We start from the raw sequence: 22,612 nt of genomic DNA on the forward strand, positions 1-22,612 counted from the left end.
AATACATGGAGACAAATTAAAATGAAAACATAGGTCCCCAAAGCTTTAGGATGCAGTAAAAGCAATTCTAAGATGGAAATTTATAGTGATAAAGGCTTATCTCAGGAATTAAGAAAAATCTTAATCAATCTAACTAGAGAAACTAGAACTAAGAAGAACAAAGCCCAAAGTTAATAGAAGGAAGAAAATAATATCAAAGCAGAAATCAATAAAATAGACTCTAAAAGAATAGATCAATAAAACCAAAAGCAGATTCTTTGGAAAAATAAAATTGATAAATCTTTAGCAAGACTCATGAAGAATAAAGAAGATACAAATAAAATCAGCAATGAAAGAGAAGTAACAACTGACACTACAGAAATACACAGAAATACAGATTATAGGGGCACGTGGGTGGCTCAGTCGGTTAAGTGTCCGACTTCAGCTCAGGTCAAAATCTTGCGGTCTGTGGGTTTGAGCCCCGCATTGAGTTCTGTGCTGGCAGCTCAGAGCCTGGAGCCTGCTTCAGATCCTGTGCCTCTCTCTCTCTGCCCCTTCCCTGCTCATACTCTGTCTCTCTCTGTCTCTCAAAAATAAACAAACATTAAAAAAGAAATACAGATTATAACAGAATACCACAAAAAATGTATGCCAGTAAATTAAACACCCTAGAAGAAAAAGATAAATTCCTAGAAATATATAAACTTCCAAAAATGAAATAAGTAGTAGAAAATCTGAAAAAAGCAATTAATAGTAAACAAAATTGAACTGGTGTTCAACAACTCCCAACAAAGTCCAATACCAAATGGATTCACAAATGAATTCTACGAAACATTTAAAAAAGAGTCAATCACTATTTTCCTCAGACTATTCCAAAAGTAGAAGAGGAATGAAAATTTCCAAATACATCCTGTGAGATCAGCATTGCCTTGATACCAAAACCAGATAAAAGACACAACAAAAAAGGAACACTACAGGCCAGTATCCCTGATGAATACGGATGTAAAAATCCTCAACAAAATATTAGCAAACTGCTTTCAACAATATACTAAAAGGATAGTTCACCGTGATCAAGTGGAATTTATTTCGAGGATACAAAAATGGTTCAATATTTGCAAATCAATCAGTGATATACCACATCAACAAAATGAAGAATAAAAATCGTATGATCATCTCAATAGATGCAGAAAAAGCATTTGAGAAAATTCAATCCATTCATGATAAAAACTCTCAACAAAGTGGGTTTATAGGGAACATATCTCAAAATTATAAAGGTCATATGCAAAACCCCACAGCGAACATCATCTTCCATGGTGAAAAACAGAGCTTTCCCTCTAAGGTCAAGGTTGTCAACTCTTGCCACTTTTATTCAATAGAGTACTGAAAACTCCTAGCCACAGCAGACCAAAACAAAACAAAAAACAACAACAACAACAACAAAAAAAACACGACATCCAAGTTGGTAAGGAATAAGTTAAATTGTTGCTTTATGCAGATGCCATGATATTATACATAGGAAACCTTAAGGACTCCACCAAAAAGCTATTAGGATAATAAGTGAATTAAGTAAAGTTGCAGGATACAAAATTAATACACAGAAATCAGTTGCATTTCTATACACTAATAATGAAGTAGTAGAAAATGAAATTAAGAAAACAATCTCATTTATAACTGTGCCAAAAAGAATAAAATACCTATGACTATCCTAACCAAGGAGATGAAAGATCTATACTCAAAAATTATAAAACACTGATGAAACAAATTGAAGAGGACACAAATGCAAAGGTATTCCATTCTCATGGATAGGAAGAATTGATGTTAAAATGTCCATACTACCCAAAGCAATCTACAGATTCAATGCAATCCTTATTAAAATAGTAGCAGCATTTTTCACAGAACTAGGATAATTCTAATATTGGTATGGAACCACAAAAGACTAAGTAGCTAAAGCAATATTGAGAAAAAAAGATCAAAGCTGGAGATATCACAATCCAAAATTTCAAGATATACTATGGATTTGTAGTAAAACAGTATGGTACTGGTATAGAAATAGAGACATAGAGCAATGGAATAGAATAGAGAGCTCAAAAATAAACCCATGTTTATATGGTCATTAATCTATGACAAAAGAGGCAAGAATACATAATGGGGAAAAGGCAGTGTCTTTAACAAACAGTGCTGGGAAAACTAGACAGGTACATGCAAAAGAATATTAGATCACTTTCTCAAACTTACACAAAAGTAAACTCATAACGGATTAAGAACTTAAATGTGAGATCTGAAACCATAATATTCCTAGAAGAAAACACAGGCAGTAATTTCTTTGACGCTGGCTATCAACATTTTTCGTGAATATGCCTCCTAAGGCAAGGGGAACAACAATAAGGTTAAACAATTGAGACTACACCAAAATAAAAGCTTTGCGCAGAGAAGGAAATCATCAACAAAACAAAAATGCAACCTACTGAATGGAAGAAGATATTGGCAAATGATATATTCAGTGAGGGGTTAATATTCAAATATATAAAGAACTTTTACAATTCAATACCAAAAAGTAAATGATCCAGTGAAAAATGGGCATTTTTTTGCAAAGAAGACATACAGATGGCCAACAAATACATGAAAACATGCTCAACATCACTCTTCATCAGGAAAATACAAATTAAAACCACAATGAGATACTGCTTTACACCTGTCAGAATGACTAGAATCAAAAAGAAAAGAATTAACAAGTGCTGGTGAGGATGTAGAGAAAAAGGAACCCTCATGTACCATTGGTGGGAATGTACTTTGGTGCAGCCACTGTGAAAAACAGTACAGAGATTTTTCAAAAAATTAAAAACAGAAATATCACTACTGTGTATTTACCCCCCAAAACCAAAAACACAAACTCAAAAAGAAATATGCTCGTCTATGCTCATTGCAGCATTATTTACAATGGCAAAGATATGGAAGCAATCCAAGTGTTCACTGTCCATTGGTAGATAAGTGGATAAAGAAGTTGCGGCACATATACACAATGGAATATTACTCAGTCATAAAAAAGGAGAAGATCTTTCCATTTGCAACAACATGGATGGAAATAGAGGTATTAGGTAAAAAAAAAAAAAGTCAGGGAGAGACAAATCCCATATGATTTCACTTTTATCTGGAATCTATAAAACAAGTGAATAAACAGAAAGCAGAAATAGAACCATAAATGTAGAAAACAAACTTATGGAGGCCAGAAGGGTGGAGGGATGAGAAAAATGGGTGACAAATGATAGATATACATGTGGTGAGTACAGCACAATGTATAGACTTCTCAAATCGGTATGTTGTGTGCCTAAAACTAATGTAACATTGTGTATCAACTATACTTCCTTTTTTTAAAAGAAAAAATTGCTCTTTACATAAATGATATTGTTTGAGACATAATCCTCTTTCCTTATTTGCTGAATTAACAGCAAATACATGACCAGTTTTTCTAGCTCTTATAATGCGCAGATTTTTACATAATGTATATTTGGCATCTTCATTATTGACTGTCATGAAAATTGCTTATTAGAATATTGAAAGAATATTAGAATATTCAAAGCTAATCTATTAGACCTGATCAGCCGAGACATCTTGAGCTGCTTAGGTTCAAATTCTGGCTCTGCCCATTACATTTTAAACCACCTTTCTTTCTTTCTTTCTTTCTTTTTTTTAATGTTTTTATTTTATTTTTGAGAGAGAGAGAGAGCGCGAATGCATGAGCAGGGGAGGGACAGAGAGAGAGACACAGAATCTGAAACAGGCTCCAGTCTGTCAGCACAGAGCCCTACGCGGGGCTTGAACTCACAAATTGTGAGATCATAACCTGAGCTGAAATCAGACACTTAACCAACTGAGCCACCCATGTGCCTCTAAACCACCTTTCTATGATCAGTTTTCTTATCTGTAAAATGGGGATGCTGATAATCACCAGTACTCAGAGGAGTTAACATGGTTGTAAGGATGCCTTCAAGACAATCACTAAATAAGTATAAAATTAATGTTTATATCAAGTTCAGATGGGCTTTTGGTGGGTTTTAGGTGGAGGTGAATTTCAGCAGGGACCATAAAACCTCTTTTTCTTAGGCATCATTAACCGCACAATGCTCCATGGAGCCTATCTATTGCTCATAATCTTCTTCTGTCGTTGGCCTCAGGAAACCCATTACCTCCTCAGTGCATTTTGCCCGTCTCTATACCCTGTTAAGACTCAAAGTCCTATGGTGACTGTAGTTCCCATAAGGAACTATACGAGGGAAGTTCTGGGTGGAATGAAGACTGGTAGCAGGTGACAATAATATGGTCACTGATCACCAGCTATTTGACAATGCCAGAAAAGGCACGGTCTCCTCTGTGGGCTTCCAGTCTTCCTCTGACTTGGAAGAGGAGGCCAATGCAGGGACAGGGGTAGACAAGGAATGGCTGTGGCCGGCTGGCAGGCTGTTAGATGCCAGCATAGACCATCTGAGCTTCCTGGAATAGCTGGTGATGCACAGGCCAGTCCTCCAGAGCCCCCGGAGGGGGGCATAGCCACTAGTGATGCCTAAAAGGCAGGACTTTTGTGGGAACTGGGACAGATTTTGGAGGTTCTCTGCTGTATAAGGTATTGAACTTACAGGTGCTAGAACTGAATGAGGTCCATGGAGGCTAGAGGAATAAACCTGGGAGGCCAAAGATGGGCATTGGTAAGGAGGAAGTTTGGGCAGCAAGTCTTTCAATAGTCTCATTACTTATTCAACAGAATAAGGGGCATGTTGGCTGACCATCAGCCCTGGGTTTAAGAACATGTCACTTGCTTTCCAGGTTAGAACATCTTTCCACAATGTCACTTTTCGACTTCTAAAAGTTATAGGCAAGTACCCTGTAAGTTTAGCCCTCCTAAGGAGGAGGACAGCTTTTGTGGTTTCTCACTTGATAATGAGATTTTTATCTATCATAGGGCAGAGACACAAGCAATTTATTATTTTTTTCTTTACATTAATGATAAATATAGGTGGGAAAAGAATCTTAAATGTGTTTATCATGGATATGAAAACTGCCAGTTGTTAGTGCCAAATAAATGTACTACTTAAAGATTTACTTTCTTTTTTCTTGAGATAGGCATAAGTCTATTAAATATTGGTTTCCCAGGCTCCCAGTGGATTCTGATCTGACCTATCCAACCTGACCCTTCCCCCTCCCACTTTAGGATTAGGGGTTTATTCTTTTGGGTTCTGCTTCATGGGATGAGGAAAAACTTAGGAGAGAGGGAAAAATACACTTATTTATCTAAACCTGAGTTTACAAACAAAGTCTGTAGGGTCTAGTGCCTACAGTAATGAGTGAAAGTGAGTAAGTGGTCTGAGAGTAATAGCTGGCTTGGGTTGGCACTGTGGCCAAGTGCAAGGAGGAAACCCATTTCATCATTCACGAACCAGCTCCAGCCCACCAAGATCATGAATGCAGGCCCAATGTTGCCAAATCTTTTAACTTTTGAAAGATCCAAATCTAAGAGTGTGTGTGTGGGGGTGTGAGAACTTCCGTGGGCTTGAAAACACTGTGCAGGCCAAACAAAGCACATCTGGAGGCCACAGGTGTATTACCTCAACCAGGCCCGAGGCAGGAGATTTTAATGGAATCTGAAGGATTAGAAGTGGGAACAGCTGTGGTATACTTGTGATAAAAGGCAGGAGAGAAAAAAATAGGGCTTTTTGGAGTGTGTCTGTGATGCTTCTTCGACTCAAGAAAGCCTAGTAAAAGACAGTGTTTTGAAACAATTTTAGGTTGCTGGACTGTGTACTTTTGACAGGGACAACATCCTATCCCTTAATTATTTAGGTCAATGTTCTAGAAGGGAATATAATAAAAGAGTAACATTTTTTTCTCTATATACACTACTTAGAGGGTTATTTTGTAACCCTACATTATATCTGAGTTACTTGTCTCTTCTCAAGACAACTAAAATCTTCTTTGCCTTATTAATTAATAAAAAAAGAAAATTAAAACTTTATTGTGATTAGTGCTACCAAATAAATGTCTAAATCCTGTGTAGTTTAAGGACCTACTTAAAGGACAACATGGATACTAATAAAAAAAACACATTAAAGAGAAAGTCCAACGATGTTGACTATATTGCACCAAATCTGCATTATTAGTAAAGGAAGATGGAATGGAAGGTGATGACTCCATTGCTAGACATAGGTTTCACCCAGCTAGAATGGTAGGTCTGGAAAACTTCTAATACCACACTTCTTCCACCAGTCACAAGTTTCTACCACTAGGTAACTAGACTCTTTGATATTAGGCTTGGTGATATTATCTCATATAGTCTTAGAAGTAATTCTTACCTGTTAGAGGGCTGCTGTTGAGACCTTTCCCCTTGGACTAGAAGAGCTGAATGCTTCTCAGCTTTAACATGCAGATTGGTTAACCCAGGGGAATGCGAGACATTGGCATGGGGGTGGAGCCTGGGAATTTGCATATCTAACCAGGTCCCAGGTGAAGCCCAAGCACAATTTGAGTAGCAAGGAGCTAAAGGATTGAAAAAAGATAGAGAAAAGGGCATATGGACTCACAGGAAATCTGTGTTAGGACCTGCACAGAATCAATTCTTCTCTCTTATAGCTGTAGCAGTCTGATTTTATTTAGGTCGGAACATTTAATTAGAAGGGAACATTTCCTCTTCACGATTAGTTTATGAAGTCCAGATGAGGCCACTTCTCCATTTGCTCTCATCCTACCCCAACCAACTGTAATAGAGTTAAGCATGTGACCCAACCATGGGCAAACAGCAGAAGTGAGCAGGTGACCCAAAGTTCAGTGATTTTCCGACCCTGAACCTTGGCTAATGCTTGTGGGAAGAAGGCTTTCTTTAGTGGGTTGTAAAACCTGGAACTTCCAATGACCATAATGAAAGGGATGCCTGCCTGACAATAAAGCCAACACAGAAGCAGTAGAGCTAAGATGTGGAAAAAGAAAGATTTCACATGACATCTTGTGAACGTTTGGATCCAGAGTTGGAAAAAGAAAGAGTCTCAATGACATCTTTTTTTTTTTTAATGTTTATTTCTGAGAGAGAGAGAGACAGCGTGAGCAGGGGAGGGTCAGAGAGAGAGGGAGACACAGAATCTGAAGCGGGCTCCAGGCTCTGAGCTAGCTGTCAGCACAGAGCCCGATGTGGGGCTCAAACCCATGAACCGTGAGATCATGACCTGAGCTGAAGTCGGACGCTCAACCGACTGAGCCACCCAGGCGCCCCTCAATGACATCTTTTGAATGCCTGGATCCATCCATGCTCGAGGCTTGCATTGTTGGTCACTTAAGCCAATTTGATCTGAGCTTCTGTCTCTTGAAACAGATAGCAACCTGGTAAATATAGTAGTAGATAAAGCCTGGCACACAGTAGGAATTAGGGAGATAATTGTAGCCTTCTTAGCATAATTCTTCCTTGATTGGACTGAGCACTGTGTGTGTGTGTGTGTAATATTTTTTCCAGAGAAGAAACAATCTGAAACTATAAGTTAGGTGACAAGCAATTTTATTTTGCAAAACAATCACTATACAGCAACAAATACATTTGCAAATTTTGATTGAAAAACATGAACTAACTACAACCAGCCATTGAAGAAATGCCTTTCTATGGTAACAGGCTCTAGAATTATCAGAAGAAAGAAACCCCCCCAGAGATTTATAGTGGCATGTTGGAACCTTGGAATCCCAGCATACAGAGTATACTTTGTGTTGATTTTTTTTTCTTTTTGCTAAAGTTGAAGTAGATTTTTCATGATTGACATTTTCTAAGTTTAAAAATAAGCTATTTCCTGCAGAGGGACTTGGCCTCGACCTATACAACCAGGCTAAAAATCCTAGGTGTAAAAACACAAACATCAGTGCTGATTTTAGCACACCAATCTTGGAAGGAATGCCTAAAACTTGCCTTTCCAAGCCATGAGTGTATTTTTTTTGGCTACTTAGACCATGAATAGTTTATTTTCCTCATTTTTGTGGCATGAAAAATAGGAGAAACAGTGTAACTGTAGCAATGTCAGAATCAACCACACTGAGATGATTTCTTTAAGGATACTGACATGATGTTACATTTTGACTGATGCCTATTTCCTTCTGTGTTACTCTATCAATGTGTGAAGGCCAGCTGCCATCGGCAGATCCTTCCATTTATCCAAGTTTTCTCATCAGCCTTCTTTAGCCAGACCTAGTTGGTGTTGCACAGGTGTCTCGCTTGTGGGTGGGATTTCAGCCTATCACCCTGCTGGAACGCAGCAGGAGAATCCAGAGAGAGTTGGTTCCTAAATGAACATGGCCGTTGAAACTCATCATGAACTTGGATCTTCCCTGCATCATTATAAAGGACCCAATTATTGGCTGCAGGTGACCCAGGGAGAGTGAGTTCATTGGAGAAGCTGGCCTTTTAACTCTTTACAGCTCTGGATTACTTAGTATCCTTAAACAGGTTCTCAAAGGCTAAAGCCAGAGAGAAACTGGCATTAGTAGATCTAGAATTGGAACTATGAAGCTTTACTTTCTAGATCAGCGTATGGGTATCCCCACAAGAGTGGTGTTCAAAAAGCTTAATTTGTGTCGTTAATCTTGAGAGTGAAGGCAAGATAAGTTCCACCCCGTGTTCCCAGAAGAAGACATTTAGCCTGTGCGTTTCTCTCATCTATTGGTACAAATTATCAGTTTCTTTTTGTTAACATCATAAAGAATCAGATTTCCATACAAAGGAAGGGCATTTAATCATTATAATTTTGCTGTGATTTGAAGTATGCATTTGTTTTAATGCCAAATCTAATTTAAACCTCGTGCTTTGTACCATCTTTATTTGGGACAGGTATTTGCAGGAAATGGAATTTTAATATGTAAAGGATAATTGTCTTACATTTTACAGAAAATTTAAACCAGATTGATAAAAAATGGTTATTTTGTGAGTTAAAACTGTCCTAGCCAGCTGTTAACTTCTTTCTAGAGAACTTTAAAAACTATCTAACACTATCAAACATGTAAGAAAGTACCATAAGTCTCTACATAACTATTCTTTCTTCCCCAATTTTCTGGTCCATTTCAAGGGAAGCTGATGAATAAAATGCTCAGATTGGTCAAATCAACATCACAGTACTTACTTACTCGGTAGAAAATAGACATATCCATGGTCATACTCAGCAGTTTCTAATTTTTGACTGCTGTATAAAATAACTAATTTACATTTTCAGACAGGTTTGCCTATGTAAAACCTCTTAGTTGAAAATGAATGCTATGATTTTCTCCTAGAGCTTTTTTTATGATGGAAGTTACATTGGTTGCAATATCCAGCGGGTCACAAAATGGCAGTACCTGTGTCTCTCTGTCTTTGCATCCCTTGGCTGCAATCTTAGATGCTACTTTGGTTCCTCATTGCCTCATCCATGCTCATCATTTCCTCCTTTATATTCAGGAATTGATTTGGCTCATGGGGATCAAACACCTATCAGACCACTTGCTTTTAAATTCAGATCCAACCTACCAGCCTGGAGCAAGAAAAAACAGAGATAAAATACAAAAGAGCATCTACCCAGCCTGGTAACTCATTGCTTATTTAGGCCATTGACTATTTCATTGCTTATTCACAAGTCCAAGATGAATAATGTGTGAGAGGAATTAATTCATTTGTGATTTCTAGACTGAATATCCAGTCAGACCAATATTACCTTCTGATAAGTAATACGGAGTCATATCGTGTTCCTTTACAGAGGGCAATGTTGGAGTCCTGCAAAAACTGATTTGGATATCTGTATCTCAAATGTTTTGTAGCTAAACTTTCTCAAAATACTGTATTTGTCCTTTCTGATCAAGGGATCTTTACTTTGGGTAAGAAAGTCAAATGTTTTCTATCAGGTAATTTAATTAGCAGGTATTGTTTGGAAGAGCGGGGCAACGTGTCCCAAACTCCCTCTGTGAGTTTCAACTTTAGCAAATGGAAAAAAAAAAAAGAAAGAAATCCTAAGAAGTCTGTTTCATGAATGATTACAGGAATAAAACCCAAACTATTCCATAATTCAAAATGAGATAAATCCATAATCTGAAACCAATGATCTGTAAACTCTTTGAATGTATAACTGGACCCAACCCCACAAACTCCATGTTGGTGAAAGCAAAGAAAAATAAATTTTCCTAGCATCACGGGAGAGACTTGTATCTGGCACTAAAACAGGGTTACAGCTCTGAGTTGTTACAGGAAGCAACTTCATGCTAAAACTTTTTGTTCTTTTTTAACTTTTTTTTTTTAAATAGGGAAAGAACCCTGCTAACATCTACTTTCACATACCTAAAATTGCAACACCAAAGGGTGCAGGAGACACAGATACTGTGAATAAGGAAGTATAATATTCAAGTATATGAGGAAGTATCACAAATGGCCACAGAGAAATATATATATATTTATATCTATAATACTGTATCAAACAGATGGAAAGGGAGTGTGAAACTGGTAGTGTGGACACAAATCTAGCTGATCAACTGACATTCTAATCAGACACGAGCCCATCCTAATGAAAGTGCTTCATTCCTAAGAGATGCACTTTTATACCACTTCCTCAACCACAGCTCAAATGCTTCGTAACTATTTTTAATTAGTTAAATAATTTATTGGATTGACTTATACTCTGATAAAATTATCCAGGTCCCAAATGTTAATAACTTAACTGAATCTTTCTTCCCATTTATACAAAATAACACTTAAAAAAACTTATTTCTTACATGCTCTTTCCTTCCTGCAATCAGACTCCTTGATTTAATTTAACCTGTAATAAGTTAAAATGGGCAGCTTTTATATTTTCACCCAGCAACAGAATAGTGAAATGAGCAGCTTGGATTTCAACAAGGCCTTTCAGAATGTATGGATAGCCTTCAGGCACATGAAAGGTAAAAATGCAAGTTTTAAAATAATAATACTCCATGCAAAACAGAGCAGAGCAAAAATAATTGTCCAACTGTACTCATGTAAAGCCAGTGTCTTCCTGTTGCAAATGGAAATCAAGTCAATTTCTGCATATACTATTCATTGTTTTTTATAAAATTGTAACAATTACTAGTTTGGGAATGAGATTATTTATTTTATGGTTTGTAAAGAATGAATATAACACCTGCTCAGAGCCCACTCCTGCCAAGAGCTCATGCCTAAATATTATTACTTCAATGCTAAATGAGAAATATTCACAAGCCCTGCTTAGCGAGTGCAGCAGTGACATCCTCGGCCAAAGTGGCAAGCTGAGGGGATTCGAGCAGGTTGATGCTTCCGGAGGAGGAGACATTGCTGAGTCGTCGGGGGGACGCCACGCTGGATCTGCCTGGCGACTGCGTGATGATCTCAGCTCCGTGGTCCACACGGGCCTTGGCATGCTCTCTGAAGTTCAACTTTTGACTGTCAATCTGTTCAAGACAAACATCAGTCCTTGTTAACTCAAGCATCTCAACTGGTCCCTAGACCTTTCTTCATGTCTCAGAGCTGATGTCAATGTCACTTCTGTTCAGCTCTGCCATCTCTACTTCCTCTATGTCCAGGTCTTTGGATCTGGGACCCAAGTTGATAAGGAGTATTTCAGCACTAGCAACAACAACAACAACAACAACAACAAAACAAAACAAGACAGGCTCAGCTCACGACCTTGTTTCTTACCTTGACGTTACCACCTCCAGGTACATGGTGAGCATTGTCGAGTGAGCCGACTTTAGCTTGGGCCTTTTCTTTGAAATCCAGTTTTACACTCTCAATTTTCACACGCCCACCACCTGTGAGAGGAGAAAGCTTTTAAATGCCTTGCTACATGACATCTTCTATCTGTGGTGACTATTTCCCTAAAATGATTTCAGTAGATAGACCATCACAAAACACAAACTTAATTTACTATTCTTTTGACCATGGATATGATGGGGATTTTTTAAAGAATTTCTAGTCCATAATATTATTCCCATACCACCCAAGGCAATGACATCTTTTTCTGTATTATTATATAGCTTGTTCTACATATTAATATCTTTCTCTTCTAAGCCAACGTGAACCCTGATTTCTAGATAAGCTTCCAATGCACTGATCTATTTGAACCTTATCCTATCTACCTTTTATTTTTCAACTAATAATAAACTCTTCTTAATAATCTACCTATGTCTAAACTTAAATATCTGAGGGGCTTTTCTTTATCTATATAATAAAAACTCTAAAAATAATCCAATGAAAATATCTCCTTCCATCCTTTCTAAAACATGGAACATTTAATCTCTTATTCTTAAGGGAGCAAATTAAATTGAAATGAAGATCTTCTTTATTGTTCTTCATGGCTATAGGTCACTTTTCCAAAAAACTATTAGGTTAGGAATGGTGCACATATGGATCATATATTCAGTTGTAAAATTTCAACACTGATAGCTTGACTGATGAAATTGGATTTGGAAAAAAGTTGTTATAACTAAAGCATTTCGAGAGTGTCCCATTATCATTAGCAGATGGAGTAATAGGAAGAGAGGATTTAGAGATCCCATTCTTGTAGAGATGCCATAGGACAAATCTGACACTGCCGTTGATCTGATAACGGGGAAGATAGGTTTGACCCCACCATTAGTCTTAAACTTGAGGATCTGCTGATAGATAAGAGTGCCAACATGCCGCACTTTAGAGCAATGCCCCATCTCTGCATGCCTTTTCCAGCTTGCAAATGCAGGGAGTTCAAGACCAGTAGGCATCCATTGTCCTTTAGTCTGAATTAGACTCCTTTACCTCTCTACCTAAGATTTGCTCTCACTTTCATTAGCAATTTGGTTTTAGCTGCATGCCTTTCTTTGGAAGGCCACTGGTAAATGACATGATCCTCTTCTATTATTGCATCTGTCTTAGGATTTTGACTTGAGAGAAACATAGGAAAGATTTTTCAATTTTGGACTCTTTTATCTCTCAAGGTCAAGAAAGAAATGTCTGTTAAGTCTTCACAGACTTAGACCTTGCAGTATTTTTCTCATATGATACTTGGACATTTACAATGATACCTAACTACCTGGGCAAGGGCCCGTTGAAATTAAATAGTGTGATTAGATTACATTTTGAAGATATATCCATTCATTCTTCTGAAGGTTTAGGATGTGCATGGTGTAATGCTGACAGAAGACATGTAACTGTCCCTCCCTCAAAATGTGTATTATTGCAATAAGTTTTATTCTTCCAACATTTCAACTGGCCATGTACGTCTCACTTGTTAGTTGTGACAGGATTAGTGTGATTTATAAAACATACTTATCTTGGTTAGATCCTAGAGGATGTTGCATTCCAACTAGATGAGATCAACTTTCTTGAGATCTTTATTATTTTTTTGGTAGTCTTTAATAGAAGTGGCCTTTTCAAACTCTCTTTTGTGATTCTATGTTGTGTCAGTATAACTCTGTTAAAATTTTTGTTGAATTCTATTTGAAGACAGGAAAAAATTGTAATATTGACCCCAGATATATTCCGAAAAGGAAGCTTGAGAAGTCTATTTTTGTTAAAATCCTACTAGAATTTTTTTCTAACTATTAGAGAAGCCCATTTGATTTCACGGATCTATCCCTTCGGTTCGAAGGAATTCTGGCGTGCACCAGGAGCAGTGATTGTGAAGGACTATAATCTTTATCAAGCTTCATACACCCTAAAGTTGAGCTTCCAGGTATTGAATTGTTTCCTTTATTTTCTCCTTAGATATTCCACATTTCAAAGTAACTTTGTGAAAAGTTTGCTGTTGTCAAGGATCATAATGTTAACACTTTTATATGAATTTAGTCATCTCATCCAGTCCTTATAAAAGTAAGATCCAGATTTAGAAATAGGTGGGAGGCTATGACAATAGTCTTTTATGGCCAATAAACATTATATAGAGTATTTCCTTAACTATGTCACATTTTTCTGTGTATCGAGAGCCCAGTTGAGTTTGACTAATGGAATACTTACTGTATAAATTAAAGAATCCAATATTTTATCTTGCATTCTGGAAGAAAGTAGGTAGTATGGCCAAATACTTCGATCACACTGTTGACACAGAGTCAACTAAGTGTTTAAGCTTGAGTTACAGACAGAATTGTGAAGATATGCAGTATAGGACCATGTCCCTGCCCCCTCAGGAATGAAAAAGAAGCTAATTCCAGAGTAGTAGTTCTGAAATCAGTATTGGACATTATTGGGAAATGTCTACAGAAAGATGTGACCACTGATTGATCTGAGAGATGGACCCAGGCACTTGGAGGCTTCTCATTCCCTACCCTGTCCTTGGAATGTGGGTCCTGCTTTCCTTTACTGCTTCCAGAGGCTGCTCCAAGGACATAGCTTTGACATAATGATGTGGTGTTGAGAGCTACACTGTAAACATGACTAAACCCAGTTAAGGCCTCTTTATAAACTTCTAAGATTTGACGAGTAGGTGTGGGGATCCATCTTGCTGTTACCCAAGCCAAATCTCACATGTAAATTCCCTTTCCTTATTAAAACTGCCACTACCAACCTGGCAAGGCCTGCCTGTTTTTTTCAGTTTCTCCCTGTCTTCTGAGTACAAGGGCCAATTTCAGATTATACCAGGGAAGCTCTCAAGAGGGCTGTGAACTGTCAGAGATTCCATATATGTATTTTCTAACTCTTTGATTTACTTTTTGAACATAACTTCTCAAAGTGAAGCCTGACTCCTAGACATGTTTCCAGTGCATTGATTCATTCTGAAACTTATCCTATCTATCTTTGTTTGTCAACTAATCTTCAACTAATACATTCTTAATAATCTTCTCTTGGTCAAAATTCTTATTGGACTCAATTGTTGGTGTTTTCCTTCTTCTTTTTAAATACACTTCATGCTTAGTGTGGAGCCCAATGCAGGGCTTGAACTCACGAACCTGTGATCAAGATCTGAGCTGAGATCAAGAGTCGGTGCTTAACCACATGAGCCACCCAAGTGTCTTGGGACTCACTGTTCTTATACCTTGTTTCTGATCACATTTGAGACAACAGTGAATGTTAATAACCTATTGCTTGGTTTAATTAAGTTATCAGGCATACCAACATCTTCCTCTTATCCTTCTACAATTCAATGGTATATACTGTGTCAAAGTAGTCTTAAGAAAATAATAAATTTGACAGTTGCCCATTATTTACATACACATGCAGGTAGAATTTAACAAAAATACACGATAATGATAGAAGAAAAAAATGACTCATAATATATTAGATTTACACTTTAAATAAGAAATAATTCCCAGCAAGTATGAATATAAATTCTACTTTAGACCACTAGTCCCATACGATATTCTAGAAAAACAAAAGGGCAATGGTTAAGTAAGTTGGGATAAGCACTGCATCAAGCAATGGCTCCATTCATTAAGCACTGCATTCTGTTGAGGGTTCATAATGCTTGTTCTTTTTTAAATTAAATTACATTTAATTAAATTAAATTTAATTTTTCTTAAATAGTTTATTGTCAAGTTGGTTTCCATGTAACACCCAGTGCTCATCCCAACAAGAGCCCTCCTCCATGCCCATCACCCCCTTTCCCCTCTCCACCCCCATCAGCCCTCAGTTTGTTCTCAGCATTCAAGAGTCTCTCATGGTTTGCCTCTCTCCCTCTCCCCAACTAATTTTCTCGTTCTCCTCCCCCATGGTCCTCCATTAAGTTCCTCCAAATCCACCTATACATGCAAACATATGGTATCTGTCCTTCTCTGCCTGGCTTATTTTGCTCAGCATAACACTCTCAAAGTCCATCCATGTTGCTACATGTGGCCAGATTTCATTATTTCTCATTGCCATGTTGTATTCCATTGTATAGATAAACCACATCTTCTTGATCCATTCGTCAGTTGATGGACACTTAGACTCTTTCCATGTTTTGGCTATTGTTGAGAGTGCTGCTGTGAACATTGGGGTACATGTGCCCCTATGCATTAGCACTCCTGTATCCCTTGGGTGAATTCCTAGCAGTGCTATTGCTGGGTCATAGGGGAGTTCTATTGTTAACTTTTTGAGGAACCTCCACACTGTTTTCCAGAGGGGCTGCGCCAGTTTACATTCCCACCAACAGTGTAGGAGGGTGCCCGTTTCTTCACATCCTCGCCAGCATCTATAGTGACCTACTATAGATTTGAGAAATTCAAAAGATAAACCCATTTCATCTCCTTTGCTTAAGCACAATCCCTATTTCACATAATGTAGAAAAATGTCTTCATGAAAAGTCTTTGGAAATGCTAATTTCAGCTCATGTAATTATGTATGAATACATGGCCCAAGGAATATTATAGACTATATATTTTAAAAGAATTCCAGTACACAGGTTGAGAACATAGAAATAAATGGATCTTATATATCTCTTAATTTTGAACCTGTCGTATGATATGTGACCTCCTTGTGATATTTGAGTTTATCTGTCCAAATGAAGATGGCTTGAAGTTTCTAGCTTAAGTTTCTATTAATAAAGGCATGAATTTTCAGGATTTTGAGAGTTTTTCAATTAGGTATTTCACAAGAAAAATTTTGCTTGTCAACTTCTTGAATACAATGTATTATTTCTCTAACTACTAAGAAGTATTTATTTACCTGGCCTGTGGCGGATGTTCTTCAGAGAACCACATTTGGATGTCACATGGCTTAGGTCTATCTTCTTGGTGACAATCTGTACCTGTATGATCCACATACAATATGCTTAAATTGGCTGAGACATAGACAAGCCCCCAAGCTCATACACAAAGTCCATACACATATCCAAACTCACAACACACAACAACACAGAAACCCAAACTGAGGTACATACACACACATAGGAAAACATAACCTCCCAATATCCTCCCACATTTGGTTGGGGAGAAGGACCAAAGTGAAAGAAAATCCTAGAATAGAAGATTTTATTAGTAGAAAACAGATTGTTCCAAAAGAGAATAGCAACACCTCGATTAATAAGGCAAGCTTTCACTCAGAGAATGAAACCACATGGTGTTAAACCTTCCCATAAGCAAAAAGGCAAGTGAACAGATGAATTATTTTTTAAAAAGTGATTTTTACATAAAAGTGACCAACATTGCTCATAGATATAAGAAGACCACCATTGCTGTAAAATACAAGAAGAAAGCTGTAACCATGCCTTTCTAAAATATTATTGTCATGTCGTGGCTAATGGAATTTTTCTCATACGCTGAATTATAAAATGCTATCAACATTTTTTCTCGTATTTTATTGAAATTATTTCCTCTCCCCATGTTAGAAACAGTGCTTTTCCAAATGTGGGCCATTGTCCATTTGCATCAGATGTACACAGGAATTACTGAATTGGACAACTGCAGTAATGAGGCCATGGAATCTGCATATTTGAACATGTGATTCTTCTCTACAGGAAATTTTGTTTTGGAGGTTGGAAGCTCCCTCACTTTCTTTGAGATTTTTAGTTATCTCATTTATCCTTTGCCACTTAGCTGTTTGGACCAGCAAGGCTGCAGTAGAAGATAGGGGTCACTCTTTGATACCCTCCAGTTATTTCCCAGGACTGAGACTGTTTCTGTGAGAGTATCACATGGTTGGCACTTACAGTTAGGACACAGGGAGGTGGGCAACCATGTCAATGTAAATACTGATCCTGAGGCTTGGCCCAGCACCCTTAAAGGAGCCCAGCAAACCTTTCTATGGACTTCCTATGACTGACATTTTCATGCTCAGTGGAACTAGTTCAAGCAAGAGGTGACAGCTTCTGGTAGAAGGCACTTATTTGTCCCCTTTCACTGCTTGACTCCATCTCTGCACAGCTGAGGGGCAATAAGCCAAGAGTTATTAAACAGATGAGAATTCTGGACTTGACACTATAAATTACTTGAGTCAACAGATGACCAGAATCTGAGGTTTAGGCAACAGGATCTGTAGAACAGAGAGTCTGCCTGGCTCACCTTTTTTTATTATTCTTATTTTGTGAAGAACCATGCTTACCATACCTTGGGTTTGCCTCTGCCTCAACTACATTTGAGAAAAATGGATTTATCTTTCCCTTCCTCTCAAATGATATTATTTCCACTCAATTCAAGACACAGAAAAAAATCTCATCAAGACAAAGCTTATATTGGGACTTTGAATGACACATGAACTGTGCTTCACTAGTTTTGCATTATTGCCAATGATTTCCTAACTCTCATGGATAGTGATGCACAAAGGATTGACATAATACACTTTAGGTACCTGTATCAGTCTTTGCCTCAAGAGTAATTTAAATGGAACTATAAACATGTGTGTCCAGCTGACTTCTGTTGGGGAGTAGAGATAGCATGAGGATACACCTTGAAGCCAAAGGCCAGCAAACAAAATTGGCAAGTGAGGTGGGTTTGCCATCTCCCTGAAAACCATGGTGTGGTCCATTAAGGTTTTATTCATCAATTCAAAGAAAGAAATTTGGTAATGGCCTTACTGGGAAGGATGGGAAGTCCACCAGCAAAAATACAAGGGTGACAAGCTCCCAGACCAAGGCACATGTGGAGCAGCAACAAGAAGGGGAGTGTGTATTGGGAGGAAGGCAGAAAAAGAGACAGTGTGCTGGCTGGGCAGATGGCTCCACACAATCAGGATAGCTTTCTAATAGAAGCTTCTACTTACATTTCCGCCCCCAGCAGAATGTTTGATGTTATCCTTGGAACCACATCTGGATTGAACCTTGCTAAAATCGATCTTCTTGTTTAAAATCCTAACCTAAAAGGAATTGGAGGTAACTTCACCGTGCATTTTTCTTTCAGTATGTTGGGTATAGGGAGCCAGAATGGATCAGTGCCAAAGAGGCTCCAAACTTCCTTCCACCTACATAATCATTTAAGAGAAAAAAACTAACACTGGAACCGAAGAACAGATCTATCATACCAATATGAGCCCCTATTCCCCTGAATCCTCAAGGGCCAAATGCTCAAGAATTTTAGATATCCAAGTTGTAGGCATGTGTAATCTGGAAATGATTAGAAGAATAGAAAAATAAAACTTGGGTCATCTGTGATGGGGAAGCACCTGATACTGTGGGCAGCACTGGGACTCAGGTCTACTCTATGAAAGGTCCAGTAGTGTAATTCAGCATAGTTGATGTCCTACCCCCTTCAATCCTACAATGTCATTCATCACAATTATAAATTACCTGGTACATTTGACTGTATTAGTGGTTAACATAGCACAGGTGAGGTTCATGACTGGTTGGGCTGAATGCCATAGATGAGGGTTCTTGTGCATCCAGTGGAAGAACCCTTGCTTTCCCAAGAGGGTCAGCAAGGAGTCTCATGGCCTCCTCTGATGAAAGGGCTTCACTACTGCCTTGAGGTTTGGCTCAGTGGTCCTATGAGAGGCCTCTCTCTGACAGCTGCTCATCAACAGCCCTAACCCTTGGATGACTGGTGTGGAAGCATTCTTTCCATTTTTAGAGGGAAGCAAACCAAGGACCATTAGTTAGCTGACTTACACTACTAGGCCATGTAGAGGTAATCCAGGCCTTCATTAGGTCCAACAGATTTGAGGTTAGGGGTTTTATTTCTATTTTAAGGAAGTCCAGTATTCATCTAAAGAACAATAGCAAATCTATATCTGGACAGATATTACTGTGGTGGAATGTAATGTGTAAAGTAATAGCTCTTGTGACTTCTCCCATGTGTCTTTGCATGTTTTGGAGAGCACATGAATAATGTAAGCAGGGAAAAAAGATTTATTTTTGTTGTTTGTTTCTTTAATTTTACTTTGGCTACTTCTACCACTCTCCCGGTGTCCCTTCAATAGCTAAAGAGAAATTATGTTTTCAATGCTTTAGGGGACAGTTTGTCCCTTTTTTAAAAAAGCTAAATACATATATCCCAGATATACAGCCCTCTCCAAGAATGGTATCACATCTTTTGGTATTTGCAAAACAGAGTAAAAAATTCAAGTTGACAATGAATCTTGACTATTTTTAACTAGAGAAAGCTTAAACTGCAGTTCCTGCATAACACTGACAAGAGAGCTTGTCGCTTACAGGGAAATATCATTGACAGCTCTTATCGGCTGCCCAAGGGAAGGGCCTCTTGTCAAAATCTGAATTCAGAAAACATGATGACTAGGCTACTCTTTAGGGCATGATAAAAATTCCAATTTAAAAAGAAGGGGGGAATACCACAGAGTCTGTGTCTAACAGTAAGTGTAGTTGCATGCTAAGAATTTCACATAAGATGTAGACGCAAATAACTTTGTCAACAAGGGCCATTATATTTCAAACCTCATAGATAAATTATTTGTAGAAAGCAAATCATTTTATTATTTCAAATAATAATACTTTTAATTATCCTCTATGAGTATCTAATTATTTTGACCATGAAACAGAATTCATCTAAGCCATTTTTCCTAATCCTTATAGATATACAGGGTCTCATATTTCATTTGCAAATTTTAATTTAGAGATCACTAGAATACCAATCAAGTGAGTCATTACCAAGTGATCAAAAACCAAATGTTAAATCTGATTCACTCGTTGCAAAAATGGAAAGTCCAATTTTAGTTGCATGAATCTGTTTGACTCTAACATTTAATCAACTGGCAATTTTTATGATTTCCAAAACAAATGATTCAAACCTAAATGGGGCACCTTGCTAGCATTATTTAAAGACAGTTTATATCTTAAAATCCTAAAACTTAAAGCCTGACTTCTGTTGATTTTCATCAAATTTTCTAGAGAATAATAGCTTTTCTAGTGAAATAACTAGGTGGTCTTTTTCGATAGTAGACTTTCCCAACCTATGTCTGTTTTATTCTTAAGATGAAGTAGACCTTTGATATCCAATAATGGCACGTTCTTTACATATTTCCATATTTGGAATAGCTTCAGAGTATATTGCTTTTGTTAAAAATAAGGCAGACTATGACATTCACCATTTTGCTTAACAGTTGAATAGACAGAAACAAAATCACTTTGGGCACTGGATGCTTGATACTCAGTAAAATTTATGTTCCAGCTTGACAACTTGCACCCACCTAGTCCATGTAATGCACACTTATGCTTTAACAAAATTACAAAATAGTTCATGGCAAAGAACTCTGGGATCATTTACAAATAACACCTCAGTGAGTTAATTCCACAAATACCAGCAGTTCTCAGAAATCATTCCATAAAATAGAAAATAGCTGCTGTGAAGGAGAAAGCTTTATTCCAGATTAGTTTTGTTTTTTTAAATCAGAGAGTAAAATTTTAACTCTCTGTGCTCTATGGATTGGTCTAAGTAAAAGTAACTTTTTTGTGGAAGGAATTTCCATTGAGCTTTTGTTTTCCTATATATCAAGGGAAAATTATTTTAACACCTCAGAGACAGTCTAGATATATATAACAAACTTCTACTTGATGAACTAATTTTCTATATTCATGATATGGAGGAAAAATATTTGAATAATCATTATGCAAGGTTAACTCTAAACCACACTTTATCTTTTTGTCAATTTCTTTCAGTCAAAATTTTTACTTGCACTATTAATGCAAAATAGAATAATTTGAAAGAGTGACAATCTTTTTTTCTGTATACTTTATAGTGGAAGGGAAGTGTATTATTTCAATTAACTGAATCATCTTTCTAAAGCTCTGCCTTATTCAAAATTTTCCCAAAATCTCTATTTCCTATTAAATACATCAAAACTTCCTAGGTAGGCAATCAGGTTCTCAAAATTCTGATTTTTGAGCCTGCTTCTCAAAATTTTCCATTTTGGATAGACAGTGTTACATTCCATACATTAAGGCTCTTGTTTACATTTTGAAATTTATTCCCATGCTTTCTTTATGTTATCATCTGTTGCTAGAATGCCTCATCCCAAGGTGAGTCTGGAACTCATCATTCTTCAACAATCAGCCTTCAATCCCTCTCATGAGAAGCTGGCAAAAAAGGATTTCAGTCTTATGCACAAAGGTTGGTGACTTGCTTGCATTCATTGTTGACTTTTCATTCATGTAAGAGTCATATAAGAAAAAGAGTTAAAAAGAATAGGCTAATGTAATTGAATAACTAATCAGAATTATTTTATTTTAGTTTTTACTAATTCTATCTTCCTCCACCATGTTAGGGAAGAACAGTGTAGTGACTTTCTGGATATTCCTGGTATGACTCTAGTTGGGTTTTGTAATGATGATTCAGTTGAAATGATATGCCACTGTACTCTCTCCGCATAAACATTTAAATACTCCTTTAGAGAAATACACTCCCTCCCCCCCCCCCATGAGGTTGCTTTAAGAAAGAACAGGAAGACAAAATGTAGGATATGTCTGTAGGCAAGAACAAATTTCTCCTACTAGAGCTTCGTTGGAAATAGGAAATATGTAAAATGTAAGAAAATACAATCCTAGGTTATAGTTTTTAGTAAAACAACTTATAAACCAGAAGCATTAATCACCAGGTCAACTTGCATGTCTTAAGCAATGGGATTTTGAGTTTTTTAAATTTGACACTCTCTGATGCTGCTTTCTTTATCAAAAGATCCACATGCAGCTCAAGATAGGAAGATATGGAGGCTAACTGGGAGTTCAAGAGTTTGGATTCTGTTCTTGGCTCTCTTACACATTAGTGCCAGGCTGTACAGACAACCTCTAGCTGGGTATAATCCTCAATTGCTTTATCACTTCTTTATTTCTCCTTCTAA

At 37.4% G+C, this 22,612-nt stretch overlaps 1 protein-coding gene across 1 annotated transcript in view; it reads right to left on the minus strand.

Annotated features, from left to right (window-relative positions):
* Nucleotides 1-7,493: 7,493 nt before the first annotated feature.
* MAP2 (microtubule associated protein 2) overlaps nucleotides 7,494-22,612 on the minus strand; it is a 275,625-nt gene continuing 260,506 nt past the window's right edge. The window contains exons 16-19 of the mRNA XM_077771035.1: nucleotides 18,590-18,682; nucleotides 16,559-16,640; nucleotides 11,645-11,757; nucleotides 7,494-11,397 (exon numbers count right to left, since the gene is read on the minus strand). Coding sequence (XP_077627161.1) covers nucleotides 11,182-11,397; nucleotides 11,645-11,757; nucleotides 16,559-16,640; nucleotides 18,590-18,682 — 504 coding nt within the window. The 3' untranslated portion in view covers nucleotides 7,494-11,181. The remainder of the gene's footprint in view (nucleotides 11,398-11,644; nucleotides 11,758-16,558; nucleotides 16,641-18,589; nucleotides 18,683-22,612) is intronic.

This window comes from Crocuta crocuta, unplaced genomic scaffold (genome assembly GCF_008692635.1).
Source record: "Crocuta crocuta isolate KB4526 unplaced genomic scaffold, BGI_CrCroc_1.0 scaffold160, whole genome shotgun sequence".
In the NCBI taxonomy this organism is placed as follows: domain Eukaryota; kingdom Metazoa; phylum Chordata; class Mammalia; order Carnivora; family Hyaenidae; genus Crocuta; species Crocuta crocuta.